General features: G+C 45.3%; 1 protein-coding gene across 12 annotated transcripts in view; it reads right to left on the bottom strand.

Moving 5' to 3' along the window:
* Window positions 1–14,648, bottom strand: part of EP400 (E1A binding protein p400) — a 107,516-nt gene that overhangs the window by 78,445 nt on the left and 14,423 nt on the right. For 6 of the 12 annotated variants that reach the window (XM_043902143.1, XM_043902142.1, XM_043902153.1 and 3 more), the window contains exons 2-3: window positions 6,123–7,483; window positions 4,533–4,643 (exon numbers count right to left, since the gene is read on the bottom strand). In XM_043902143.1, the coding sequence (XP_043758078.1) occupies window positions 4,533–4,643; window positions 6,123–7,448 (1,437 nt within the window). In that variant the 5' untranslated portion in view covers window positions 7,449–7,483. The remainder of the gene's footprint in view (window positions 1–4,532; window positions 4,644–6,122; window positions 7,484–14,648) is intronic. The other 6 variants (XM_043902154.1, XM_043902147.1, XM_043902149.1 and 3 more) reach the window with 1 other exon arrangement.

Raw genomic sequence — 14,648 nt, 5'->3', positions numbered from 1 at the left:
TGGTACAGGCAAGAATACTGGAGTGGGTTGCCATGCCCTCCTCCAGGTGATCTTCCCAACCCAGGGATCGAATCCGAGTCTCTTATGTCTAACCTGCACTGGCAGGCGGGTTCTTTACCATTAGCACCACCAGGGTCGCAGGTTCAATCCCTGGTCGGGGAACTAAGATCCCACACACCTCAGGCAATTAAGCCTATGTGCTCCAACTAGAGTGCATGCACAGCAACAAAAGATCCTGTATGATGCAACAAAGATCCCTCATGCTGCAACTAACACTCAGTGAGGTTAAAATACACCTTAAAGATAAATAAATAAACAGTAGTAGTAGAATAAACAGGAATAAAATGGGGCTGGGAGCTGGGTAGCAGATGGCTGGCAGGGACATGAGAAGACTTGATGGAAGTGAACATCTCGACATATGCGTGGGTTACATGGGTACTTGTCAAACTCACCGAACTATAACACTTGAGATCTGTGTATTCCCTGTTTACAAATTATACCTTAAAGTGATATAATTCATCATTTCTACACAAAAAAAGAAACATCACATGATTAGGTAACTAGATGCAGAAATAGTATTTGACAAAATTCAACATCCATTCATGACAAATACTAGGAAAAAAGGAATTTTCCTAACCTGATAATGGATGTCTACAAAATCTATGGCTAACATCATACTTAATGGTGAAAGACTAAATGCTTTCCTCCTAAGATCAACATGGTAAGAATGTCTGTTCTTACCACTCCTATTCGGCCTCACAGTGGAAGTCCATGCTAGTGCAACATGGCAAGAAAAAGAAAAAAAAAAAAGTATACAAATAGGAAAACATAAATCTTGCTTTCTTTGCAAACATGATTTCTCTAGGTAGAAAACTCCATGGGATCTACAAAAAAAGCTCCTAAAACTAATAAATGAGTTTTTTGCAAGGTTGTACAATTCACTGTATTCCCATACACTTGCAATAAACAACTAGAAAATAATTTTTCAAGTTAAAGAACCACAGAAAAACTAGACTTTTGGGACAGAAATCTAACCAAATGTGCCTAGAATGTGCATGCTGAAAACTATAAAATATTGATGAAAGAAATCAAAGAAGACAAAAATAAATGGAGAAATATATCATATTTCTGGTCTGGAAGACTGAATGTTGTCAAGATAGTACTTCACCCCAAACATATCAACCAAGTCAATGCAATCCCAACAGGATGTTCTATAGATACCAACAAGCTGATTCTAAAAGTGTATGAAGAGTGAAAGGAACCAGAACGACCAAAACAACTTTGGAAAAGAATAAAGCTGAAGAGAATAACACTAACTGATTTTAGGACTTACTACAAAGCTGCAGTAGTAGACAGTATGGCATTAGCAACAAGATAGACACACAGATCAATGGGAGAGAAGAGAGCCTAGAAACAGGCCCAACAGATGGGATTTGGGGCAAAGATGCAAAGTCAACTCAGCAGATACAAGACAGCATTTTTAAGAAATGGTGCTTAACTATCAATATGTGAAGGAAAAAACCTCTAGCTATGCTTGCATGTTATACAAAATTTTACACAAGGACTTCCCTGCTAGTCCAGGGACTAAGAGTCTGCCTCCCAATGCAGGGGACATGGGTTAATCCCTGGTCCGCAAAGATCCCACAGGCTGCGGGGGCAACTAGGCCTACGTGCCATAACTCCTGAGCCCACAGACGCTGGATCCTGTGCTCTGCAACAAGAAAAGCCACTGTGGAGAGAGGCTTCCGCACGGCAACTAGAGTAGCTGCAACTGAGAAAGTCTGTGCACAGCAACAAAGACTCAATACAACCAAAAAAAAAAAAAAAAAACTTTACTCAAAATGGATCACAGACCTAAATGTAAAACATAAAACTATACAACTTCTAGGGGAAAAAACTAGAGGAAATTTTTGTGACCCTGAGTTGAGCAAAGAGTTCTTAGATATATGTCAAAAGCACAATACATACAAGAAAAAAATGGTAAAAGAGACTGCACCAAAACTCAAAAGTTTTGCTGTATAAAAGAACACTGTAAAAGAAGCTAAGGCTGAGAATGAAGAGAAAAATATTTCCAAATTTGTATCTGACAAAAAGCTTACATCCAAATTATATAAAGGATTCTCAAATGCAACCATAAAGCAAATGACTCAATAAGGGAAAAAATGGTGAAAGAAATGAACAGATACTTCACCAAAGAAGATATACAAAAGGCAACTGAACACAAGAAAAGTTGTTTTCAATATCGTTAATCTTCAGATATAAAAATTAAAACCACTACTTACGTATTAGAATAACAACAAAAGAAAACTGACAAGAACAAGTAGTGGGGATGTGCAGAACAAATAGTGGGGAGGATGTGGAACAAGAGGAACTCTCATTCATGGCTAGTGGGAATGCGAAATGGAATAGCCATTGTGGAAAAGTTTCTCAGTTTCATATAAAACTGAATGTACACTTATTACAACCAAGCAATCTGTCTCCTAGATATGCCAACAACTGGAAACAACCCAACGTCCTTCAAAGGGTGAACAGATAAACCATGTGGGGAACATTCATACAACAGAATACTGCTCAGCAAAAAAAGAAACCATTGGTAAATTCAACAACATGAATTGAATTTCAAATGCATTATGCTACATGAAAGAAGCCAGACTGAAAACGCAGCATAAACTATAGTATATGATTCTATTCACATTTTATTCCGGAAAAGGAAAAACCATAGAGACAGAGAATAAAGGTTAAGGGAGGGAGAGAATTTGATGACAAGGATGTAGCATGAGGAACACGTGGAGGATGAGAGAACTTTGTTTCTTGTGTGGTGGTGATTATACAACTTGAGGCACTTGACAAAACTCACCAAACTATGCACCCAAAAAAATGAATTTTACTGAATTAAGTAAGTTTAAATAAGGGACTTTCATGGTGGTCCAGGGGTTAAGAATACACCTGCCAATGCAAGGGACATGGGTTGGTTCCCTGGTCTGAGAAGATCCCACATGCCTCAGAGCAACTAAGCCTGTGCACCACAACTGAGCCCATGCACTGCACCTGCTGAAGCCCGTGTGTCTACAGCCCGTACCCCACAACGAAAGAGGCCACCACAACACGAGAAGTCCATGCAGTGCAATGAAGAGCTGCCTCCGCTCACTGCAACTAGAGAAAGCCCAAACACAGCAATGAAGACCCTGCCCAGCCAAATACATAAATAAATCTAAAAAAATAAAAATAAGAATCCACATATGAATATATGAATGGGAGAAAAAAGGAAGCTCATCATTGCAGCAGAATGCCAACTAGTAAATGCAGAAGGAATAATGGAGTTAGAAAATCCACTTTGCCATCTTTAACATGACAACTAATGCGAGCAAGGCTCATCAAGAGGCGGTAGATTAGTGGCCCAAGTCAAAGGACATTCTGTAAAATAACTGACCAGGACTCCTCACAAGTCAGCCTAGATTAAAGAAGACCAGAGAGGCATGACAACTAAACACAATCTGTGATCCCAGACTGGGGAAAAACAACTATACAAAGGACATCACTGGAACAAGAGATTAAATTTGCACATGAGCTGCGGCTTAGTCATAGTAAAAGTTACTGTACAGTTTCTGGAACCAACTGTTATACTCTGGTTAGACCAGATGACACTGGTACCTGATACTACATGCTCGAGTACTTAGGGATACAAGTGCACGAATATGATGTCCACAATTTACTCTCAAACAGTTTGGGGGGAAATGTGTCTGTGTGTACATATGAGAGAGAGAAAATGAAAATAATGCAAATGGGGTAAAAGGTAACAACCAGTGATTTTGGGTACCGGGTATAAGGGGAGTTCTTGTACTATTATTGTAACTTTTATATGCATTTGAAATTATATCAAAATTAAAAATTAAGAAGCATTTTAAGATATACCACCACAAGATTAAACTGCTTGCAGAACCTAGCATAATCTATTCCAAAATGACTAGAATCTGACCTGAACTTTTAGGTTCTTGGCATTTATTTTAACACTGAGTGACTTAATTTTCAAAAATTAACCAGTCTGCATTCAATTAACATCTATTTAGAAGCCTAAGGTCCCGATAGTTCAAAACTATGTTTTACTTTAGGGTTTCTTCCAGCTACAGAAAACAGCAACTTATCTATATAATCTTTCTTTCTGCTCTGTTTGCACTGTTCTCAAAAATACAGATAGAAGACACAAGAAAGAACCAACATTGAAAACACAGCACACAGGAATCCTGAGCACACATTCAACAGGACTACAGGTATTAGATGACATGCATGCTGAAGCTACTACTGCGTTACAGGTCAACACACACACAAAAATAATGCATTAAGGTCTGTGTTGTCATTTATTCATGCAATTTAGTTGTATAATTTTATATGCAGGAAGACTTTTTTACTTTTTTAAAATAAGGAATGGGCTCTGGGAAAAAAATGCTGAAGAGCAAATAGTAAATTGAAGGTTAAAATATCTGGATGAGGAAAAGTTTCGGATGAGACTACATTTTAGAACCATCGAAAAGTACCTGAAATGGTTGCTGCTGGGATGAAAAAGCAGCAGAAACATTTGGAGGAAGCTGGGTTGCTATAGCAACAGGAGTACCAGTCTGCCCATCCTTTCCTGTCACAACCTTTACCTGAGAGGAAATATTTTGAGAAAAAAAGGCAACATAATTTTTAAGACTGCTCAAAATTTTGTTAGAATTTTACTGCTGATAGCTCACCAATGTCTGGTGTTTAAAAATGGAATGTTTTTGCATCAAATCCTGTAAAAGGACACTGAACTAAGTTACGACAGATTTATAACATAACACCCTAACTCAACTGCAAATCTTGCAGAAACTCCAATTTAAGTCACAAGTACAACATCCTTAGATTCTGTAACTTCAAACTTTAAAAATGGGAATGGCAGACAGTCTTCAAGTAGCAAAGCCCTGACAACTTCAGAGGCAGTTTGCACCCTGGCCTACTGTGTGCAGGTCAGAATGGCAATGACAGATAAAGGGGACTGAGCCTACAGACAACATTGGTGTACAAACATAAAGAGAACTGAACTTCACTATTTCACGGCAACAGAGGGGAAGCCCTCAAAAAAATCATATAAGCCTTTTAGAAAATAAAAAATGGTTCATCCTGGAAAGGGCGTTAAAGAAAACACCAAATGGCAAAGCCACACATAATAAATACCAATGAGGAGATGGGCAAAGAGGCCAGCTTTTGTTCATCAAAAGCTGATTTCTTTGCAGAAGAGCTGACAGAAACTTACATTATTTCAGCTATATCAAAAAACAAAGTCAGTCCCACCAACATAGTGTACAGTACACAACACAAAGGCACAAAACAGTGCACCTCACTGTCACCCTGTCTGATCAGCTTCATTCTTAGGAAGTGTAAGTAAAAGCATCTTAAGAATCACTACGGGGTTGAAAAATCCCACCTGGGAGGATTTATTAAGTACCCATTCCAGGCACCCAAAAATTTCACCACCTAAAAAGGAGTCTTATCTTAAATATCATTCTGTAGGTATCTGCAAAAGTGTGAGTTAAATACACGGTCTTAAATCTAAAACATCTACAAATTGAAAAAATTCTGTTTTGCTGTAATAACCATATTTTATAAAGATACCTTAAAAATGTATCTAGTGATTTAAATTTCATCTGATATACTGTAACAAGCTGGTGATTCAAATTCTTTCTTTAAAAATGGTATCCATGCTGTTTTTAGCGGGTGGACCTACAGAAGTAAAATGTGAAATCTGGGCAATCAGCAGGAAGGTGACCACGCCCCTGGCTTCTGCAGGCTCTTCAGAGCCGGACAATGCCCAGACACCCGGCAGACCACAGGGTAAAGCTGGGTCACGCCAGTTAGTTCTCCAAACCAGGGAGGTGTCACTGTTCTAAATGAGCCAGCATTACTCACAGCACCACGCTGCACCGTCTTCCCAACTAGACCAGCCCTTTCCTTCCATGAAGGAAAAAGCAAATCCATTCTTCAGTTTTACTCCTGGATCAAATCCTCATGAGACTGCATCTTATACACACCCCAGGCTCACAGACTACTTTTCATTTGAAGTTGCCTAGACTCAACTCCACATAGCACGACCCGCTGCTTCTCACCTCATCATTGATAACCTCAGACTTCTCTTCTTCTTCCTCCTCCTCCTCTTCCTCCTCCTCTTCAAGGTCCAAATCATTCTGCCTAAGATAAGCTTGTAAAGGGGCATAATGTTTCTTCTTAAACGCTAAGAAATCCATCATGTTTCCTTGAAGGTGTTGCAGGAAGAACAGTTCAATCAAGTACTCCTTGAAGGCCTCCTTCAGCGCCTCCATCTCCCTGTAGTGATAGTCCAGGCACTGCTTCCTCATCTGAGCCAACTCCTGGGAGGCCGGGGGGATCTCCTCCAACTTTCTGGGAGCCTTCCTCACGCCTGCACTCCCCGCAGACGAGAGGGGAAGGCTAGAGAGGCCCGGGGGCACTGCGGTCCTGGAAGGGCTGGTGGGGGGCGGTGGGGACGTCATCCCAAACGCCGAAGTGCCCCCAACCCCGACCCCAACCCCGGGGAGCAGAGGTCTGGTCAGTGGTGGCCCCTGCAGCACCTGCTGCTGCTGGATCAGCTGCCCCTGGATGATGCTGCTGATCTGGGGCGGCAAGCTCGTCGTGGTGATGTGGCCAGGGCTGGACAAAGGCTGCAGGCCAGCCCCGCCCGCAGCCGCAGGGCTCTGAGGCCCCAGGTGGTGGACGGTACCCCCAGACTGCACATGGGGCTGCGAGAGTCTCCGTTCTCTGCTGACCGTGATGGGCGCCCCCGCATGCTGCAGCTGAACCTGGGTGCCCGGGGCCATCTGCGCCAGGCCCGAGCCCTCCTGGAACACGAAGTGGCCGCCGCTGGACGGGCTCAGGCTGATCTGCCTCACTAGCACGCTGGCATCCACGAAGCCCCCAGTGGGACTGCTGCTGCAGAGGCCCAGGCCGGGGCCGGGGGCACCTGCCCGCACGCTCTGCAGGCCCGGCCCTGGCCCGGGGCTGGGCTGGGTGGGGCTCTGAGTCTGCACCTGCTGGGACAGCGGCGAGGTGACCTGGATGTACGATGGAGACCCGTGCTCAAATCGCCTCGGCTGTGCGCTGAACTGGAATCCTGGAGAAGTGGGGCTGGGCAGCGGCAGGGGGGCCAGCGTGATCTGGGGGTTTCCGCCCACCACCGGCCCCACATTCTGAAGGGCGATGTTCACATTCTGCCCGGCCACAGGACTCCGATTCATCAGCTGTGAAACTTGGTAACCAGGGGACTGGGGTGCAGACGGGCTTGCTGCCGGGGCGAAGGGCGTGGCGGGGGACTGAGGGGGGTTGGGATGGGCCTGCTGCTCTTCTCCTTCGCTGCCAGCGAAGGCCCTTGACCTCTGCAGCTGGTGCTGGACATTCTGAGGGCCGCTGCCATGGTGCATGATCGCCCTCCTCTTTTATCCAACTTAATGTTCTCCTGAAAAATCAAAGTTAAAATCAAGTTACTTAAGGGCAAATAAAACCATCTGATCACTGCTTGTTCCTAGTACCACTCAACAGCCCAGGACAGGTGTTCTGAAGGAATATTCCCACCAGTATCTGACACAAACCACTGTCTTCCTGAGGAGATGGCACTGGAGACCACCTCCTTCGGCAGAGGAGGGATGGGGCCTTCTGGGTCTCACTGTGCCCGGGGCCAGGACAGCCTGCCAGGAGCAGGTGGGTCCCAACCAGCTACTGAGGAAGGTAACTAGCCATTACTTGCTCAAGGCCAGCAGGATCTGACCTTGGAGCTGGCACTCATGGCTGGCACACTTCTTCCAGGGAGGGTGCTCCGAGGCTGGCAGCCCTGCTCGATGCCCCACAGGCTGAGGTGATCCACCTGTCTCTCCCAGAGGAGGGACGGCGCCCAGGAGGCGGTCAGTGACTCCCACCGTATGCCACCACTGCGTGTCACCAGAACAGAACCCCTACCTCTTCACTCGCCGGCAGTTTTCATAAACGTCTGTGCTCTGACCCCAGCAGATACCCCTGGGTTACCTGAGTGCAAACACGCACAGCCCCCATCCCAGGTCAGATACTGCGTTCCTGGGGAGAGGGCTCTGGCCTGGGTGTCAGTCTTGCACCTCAGCCCTCTTTCCAAGCTCATCCACAGGGGGGATTTCAGGAAGAAAACCTCAGGAGAGAGGGGAACAGCCAGGACTTGGATCCCCGTTCCAGGAGAGTCCTGGTCAGGGGTTCACCTACTCTCTGGGAGCTGGGACACGGCTTTAAAGGGGCTCACGCCCCGACACTGCTGAGTGCAGTGGACTAGAGGAGGATGTGGGAGAGGGAATGACAGGAGAAAGGACAAGAAACAGCAGAGGATGGAGAGAGAGGAGGCCAATTCTGAGAAGGAGCAGGGAGACTGCTCACAAGTCACACCCGGCTAGAGCTTCGAGGCCTGCAAGGGGACGAACCCCGCTGGGAAGAGAACGACAGCCTCAGCCTGTCTGCTCCCCACTGTGGCTGGGTCACAGACACAAAAATACCCTCCCACCATTTAAAATTCTCAGTCTTCACTGACACGCCTAGCTCCCCATCTCTGGTGTTCCTTCCACCGCTCCCCCACCCCCCCAGGAAAAGCAGGAAAGTGATGCCTTTCATTTTGAGGGCATCACTATTATCTCACTGAGAAGACAGATAAGGGGTGAAAAACATTATATACCAAAAGTTACAAAACTTACAAAGTGGAAATACACATTTGTATGAAAGCTCCCAGACCTGGGCGCCTGGCTGAAACATACATATACATGAAATCAAAAGCTACAGATCTCATGGGATGCACAGTACAGGCTGAGAAAACATAAAAACCAGTGCCTATTCAAACTAGAAGTCACTTTCTGCTCTGATAACTATCTCTGAAGATAGAATCTAAGGATCACAGGCAAGCTCAGAAAGCACAGCTGAATGGGAAATCAGGACTACAGCAAAGAACAGCCTTAATTATCAAGCCAGGAGCCCAGTCCCCCGTCAGCCCCAGCAGAGAGCCCAGCAAAGTAGGTGGGAACTGTGAGTTGGGGGACACAGCCTGGGAGAGGGACACAGCTTGAGAGGGGGAACTCTCCCATGCTGACTGCTTTGAGAATGAGCTTTTGTTCCTGATCTTTTTAAACAAGTGTTATGAGGAAGATTCATGTAGAACAGACACAAAAATAGGATAAAGAGAATACATTGTGATCACTAACATGTTGAAAAAATGCGGAGGGATAATAGAAAAGAATATTTAAAAAAAGAATGTCTATATGTGTATAACTGATGAACACTTTGCTATACAGCAGAGTCTGACACAACATTGTCAGTCAACACTTTGTTGTTGTTGTTATTATTGTTTAGTCGCTAAGTCATGTCCGACTCTTTGCAACCCCATGGACTGTAGCCCGCCAGGCTCCTCTGTCCATGGCATTTTCCAGGCAAGAATACTGGAGTGGGTAGCCATTTCCTTCTCCAAGGGACCTTCCCAACCCAGGGAACAAACCCACGTCTCCTGCATTGGCAGGCAGACCCTTTACTGATGAGCCACCAGGGAAGCCCAACTCAACACTACTTCAATTAAAAAAAAAAATGTGGAGGGAGACAGAGCAGATGTCAGAGGGCTCAGAGCTCAGAGTATGCTTAGAAGGGTGAGACAGCGGTGGGAAAGCAGACCTCATTACCTCTGACCCAATAATCTGACCTCTATAAATCTCTAAGGAAATTCACCTACCAATTTTTTAAAATTATGCTTAAAAATATTTATGACAGAACAATGCAGTGGAAGTAGAAAGAGTAACCAGAAATATCCAATACTCAAGTTCTAGACAGAGAATATGAAAGTGTGTAAGTGTTAGTCACTCAGGTGTGTCCAACTATTTGTCACCCCATGGACTGTAGCCCGCCAGGCTCCTCTGTCCATGAAATTCTCCAGGCAAGACTACTACGGTGGGTTGCCATTCTCAGTTTTTCAGATGTGTTATTGAGTGAAAAAAGCAGGATATCAATTGCACAACTTAACCCTCCTCTGTTAAAAATACAAATTTTAAAATGTCTACTAAGATATATGAAAACATAAATACTGACCCTCACCTGCCAAAGAGGTAAGACACCCGAAGAGCCACACAATGGAGCCACCTCAGCCACATAAAGGCTGAGCTACAGACACACCCACACCACGAGGACGCCAAGGAGCACGGCCAGACACAAGGACCATTGACTGCCCGTCACTGAACTGACAAGACATTCTGGAACAGGCAAAACCACAGGCACAGAGTAGACAGAATCTGAGAGGTGGAAAAGGAGCTGCGAAAGCAGGCGAGAACTTGGCGGCATGGAGCCACTTCTACATTCGATTTGTGATGACGGTTACAAGAATGAGTGTGTCCGTCCAAATTCATAGAACTGTAAACTACACCTCAACTTTTTTAAAAGGTTCCTGACTTCAGTGACCTTACAAGTCAAGTTAAAGGAACAAACCCAATCAACTATAATGTAAAGAAAGAAGTGAAAGAAAGTTAAGTAGCTCAGTCATGTCTGACTCTTTGCAACCCCATGGACTGTAGCCTGCCAGGCTCCTTCATTCATTGGATTTTCCAGGCAAGAGAACTGGAGCAGGTTGCCATTTCCTTCTCCAGGGAATCTTCCTGGCTCAGGGATCGAACCCGGGTCTCCTGAATTGCAATGTAAAGAAATCACTTATCTGAACCAGCATCCCCCCCAAAATATGGTAGAGATACCCTGGCAGAAAGCAAAGCCACCACCAAAGGCAAGACAACTTTGAACTGGTGCTGGCGATGTTCCTAATTGTAAGGTCTATCAGAAGCAGCTGGGGTGAGCTGTTTGGCTTACAATTCGGAGGACACTGCCCAGGAGCAGGCCAAGGTCAGCGAGCTGGGTCAGGGCACCGCCACAACCTGTGAGGAGCAGGGACAAGTCCTCCAACCACTGTGAGCAGTGCCCACCACTGTCACACGGGGGGACGGGGGGACAGGCATCTGTGTGGCTGCTGCTCTCGCAGGACAATGCTGACATCACAAAGGGGCGCATTTGGTGCCGGGAAAATACCACCCTAAGAAATACCTACCTGGGCCCTGTCCTTAGTGCAGGACAGGGGTCCCAGGAGAGAACTGGAAAGAGTGAGGGGAAAAGGGCTCAGCAGACGGGGTCCTGATAGCAGCTGCTCCCACCCCAACCCCACCAGGTTGAGGCCCAGCCCCCCAGCCCCTCCCGACCCAGTTGCTCTTCTGGGTGTTGCCAGAGTCCAGGCGGCCAGGCATTGAGAATCCTCCTCCTTCAACAGGCAGGGAGCTCAGGTCATGAGCCATCTCCCTCTCAGCCCCCACATCTCCCAAGACAGATCCGGCCCTCCCGCCAGTCAGTCTCCTGCTGTGGGTGGTTCTGCTCTGTAGTAAACAGCCCCCAGGATGGGAGGAGAGCAAGAACAAGGGAACAGGGAGGAGGGTGGAACAGGCCTTGGACACACAGTTCTAGATAAAGAAAGTGTTAGTTGCAGGCCTTGGAGCATGAATTCAGGGCAGAAGAGACAGACAAAACATGATGTGAGTGAAGAGAGGACAGAAGCCACAGAGTATCTGGAAATATTTTCAAGTGGAAACTCCAGAAAGCAATTTGGCAGCAGGTGTCAGAGTCTTACAGCACATTCACATCTTCTGACGCAGTCATCTGACTTTTAGGCCAGCCTTGGAAAAAAACATCAGAGTTGTGTTCAACATGGATTTCCCTGGTGGCTCAGATGGTAAAGAATCCACCTGCAATGCAGGAGACCCAGGTTCAATCCCTGGGTTGAGAAGATTCCCCTGGCAAAAGGAATGGCTACCCACTCCAGTACGGATGTTCACTATATTATTTATAGCAGAAAGCTGGCATGCCCAGCAATAAATATCACTAAACTTTGATACATCTATGCAAAACAGTATTAATACTGAATATGTGACAGTGCACACGTTACTTTTTCCTGCTATCTTTCTCTGCTTTCCAAGCTTGTCCTTAACTGGTACATGCCACGGTCGTTAGTGCTTTTACCAAATACTCTGATCCTCCTGGAGTATTGGTGAGCATCTCCCAGCCCTGGATCAAGTGGTCACGTGACACGCTGTGGCAAGGACAGGGGCATGCTGTCTGCCACGCTGATTTCCTCCTGCTTTGGTGGTTCACAGGAGCACAGAGATGAAGCCTCAGGGAGCATGACAAGCAAGCTAACTTCAAGAAACACGCGGTGGGCACTCTGCCCTGCCTTGGGAGCAACGGGCATCTGGGGTGTACCTGTTAACTGCAAGAACTGGGTATATCTCGGCTGATCCAGCACATAAAGAAAACAATAAATGCAAAGAGACTGATAGATACAGAGACCAGACAGTGGAAGCCAGAAGGGAAGAGATGGGAGGGGGCAAATGGGTGGTTTTGCCCATTTGCAAAGGGAAGGGAATTAAGTGGTACAAACCTCCAGATGTACAGTAAGTCATCGTGGGGGCGCCAGGTAAAGCATGAGGAACGCTGGCAGTGATACTGAACAACTTTGTATGGGGACAGATGGCTACTAGACTCATCACAGTGATCATTTCATAACGCGTGCACACGCCAAATCATCATACACCTGAAACTAACATAATATTGTACCCCAGCAATCTTTCAACTAAAACTAAAAACAAGAAAACCCTTCCTCATAGAAGTGACTCCTCACCCTCCACTGCAGCCCATCACACAAACTCCAGCAGCTCTCGGCCGTAAGACACAAGGCCCCGTTGATGTATCTCCCCCTGCCTCTGCAACTTCTGGCTCTGGTTCACCCAGGGAGCCTCTCAGGGTTCCATGGGATCCACAAATGGGTGCCTCACCAAGAGCTGCAGACCAAAGAGAAAAACGCGTCCTACAGACCGATGCCATTTTTAAGACTCTCCGACTGCTGCTGAGATTTTTAAAATGTGGTTTTTTTTTAAGCACTACTAAATTCATAACAGCTTTCTGTGAAGCTAGAGAACTAAAATCCAGAGTTTCTTAGATCAATCCATTAAAAAAAATAAAAGTCAGGGACTTCCCTGGCAGTTCAGGAGTTAAGACTCTACACTTCCACTGCAGGGGGTACAGGTTCAATCTCTGGTCAGGGAACTAAGATGCCACATGCCACACGGTGTGGCCAAACAGTTAAAAAAAAAAAAAAGGAAAAGAAAAGTCAGACCTACTCCTGAGGTCCACCTACCCCCACACCTCACATCATTCAGAAAAAAATTACTCAAAGCGGGGAAATCAAACCTTAAAAATATTTTAAAACAGATGAGAGTATCTTTATAATCCTGCAGTGACAGAGTTTCCTAAACATGGTGTGAAACCTAGAAACAATATATATTTTAAAAAGGCATTAACAACTGACAACACTACTATAAGAAAAACATTACAATACAAAAGAAAGATGGATTAAAAAAAAAATTTGAGGCCTGTATGACAAAAGGTTACCATCCTTAAGAATTCCCACAGAAAGAGCCAAGAACCCAAGAAATATAAACCAGAAATTCAACAAGAAATTCAAATGACAGAAAAACACCAAAAATGCTTAAGCTCATTAATAATGAAATATGAAATAAAGTGAGACACTTATTTGTTGTTTAACAGGTGAATGAAAATCAAAACACTGATATTATTCAGGTTCAGTAAGGCTGCTGGGAAATGGGGACCCCGCCATACACACAAGGGAAGGAAAGCAGAGATCTGGCTTGCTGGAGGGCAGCGTGGCATCATCTGACACAGTGCTAACGTACACTGATCAGGGAACTCAGCTTCCAAGGATTTAGTCACGGGAATATACAATTGTCCAACAATGTTCACTGTGATATTTATAAGGTCAAAACTGCAATTGGTGTAAATGCTCACCTATAGGGAACTTTTAACAAAATTTTGTAAAACCACTCCTTAGAAGCAGCCACTAAAAGAATGAGAAAATACTTGTATGTCCAAAAACTGTTGTTGTTGCTCAGGAGATAAGTCGTGTCCGACTCTGCGACCCCACAGGCTATAGCACATCAGGCTCCTCTGTCCTCCACTATCTCCCAGAGTTTGCTCAAACTCATGTCCATTGAGTCAGTGATGCTATCCAACCACCTCATCCTCCATCACCCTCTTCTCCTGCCCTCAATCTTTCCCAGCATCAGGGTCTTTTCCCATGACTCGGCTCTTCACATCAGGTGGCCAAAGTACTGGAGCTTCAGCATCAGTCCTTCCAATGAATACTCAGGGTCAAGTTGAGTAAAGCTGAACATCTGTGTAGCATATGTTAATATATGTATATCTATACACATGTTTTTAACACTCCAGTGTGACAATATATATATATGGGTGTATACATATTTCTAGCTGTCTCTATACACATTAAAAGAAACATCTCTGGCCAGCCACAGTTGCATGTAGAGTAAAGGAGGGCTGTTGGAATGGGCTCAGTGAGGAACCACCAACACTGAGAACAGTGCCTGCACATCACAGATAGCCAGTAATTGCCTGGTGAGTAAATCAGCAAGCAGAAGAAAAGCAGAGACAGGCAAATTGCTGCAACATTACCGTGCTGAAGACCTAGACCAAGGAGACACACAGAGCCAGGGCTCAACGTGCTGTTCCATCAC

The sequence above is a fragment of the Cervus elaphus genome, chromosome 5 (assembly GCF_910594005.1).
Source record: "Cervus elaphus chromosome 5, mCerEla1.1, whole genome shotgun sequence".
Taxonomy (NCBI): Eukaryota; Metazoa; Chordata; class Mammalia; order Artiodactyla; family Cervidae; genus Cervus; species Cervus elaphus.
The sequence above is the reverse complement of the archived record's forward strand: the minus strand, read 5'-3'. Positions and strand labels throughout refer to the sequence as shown.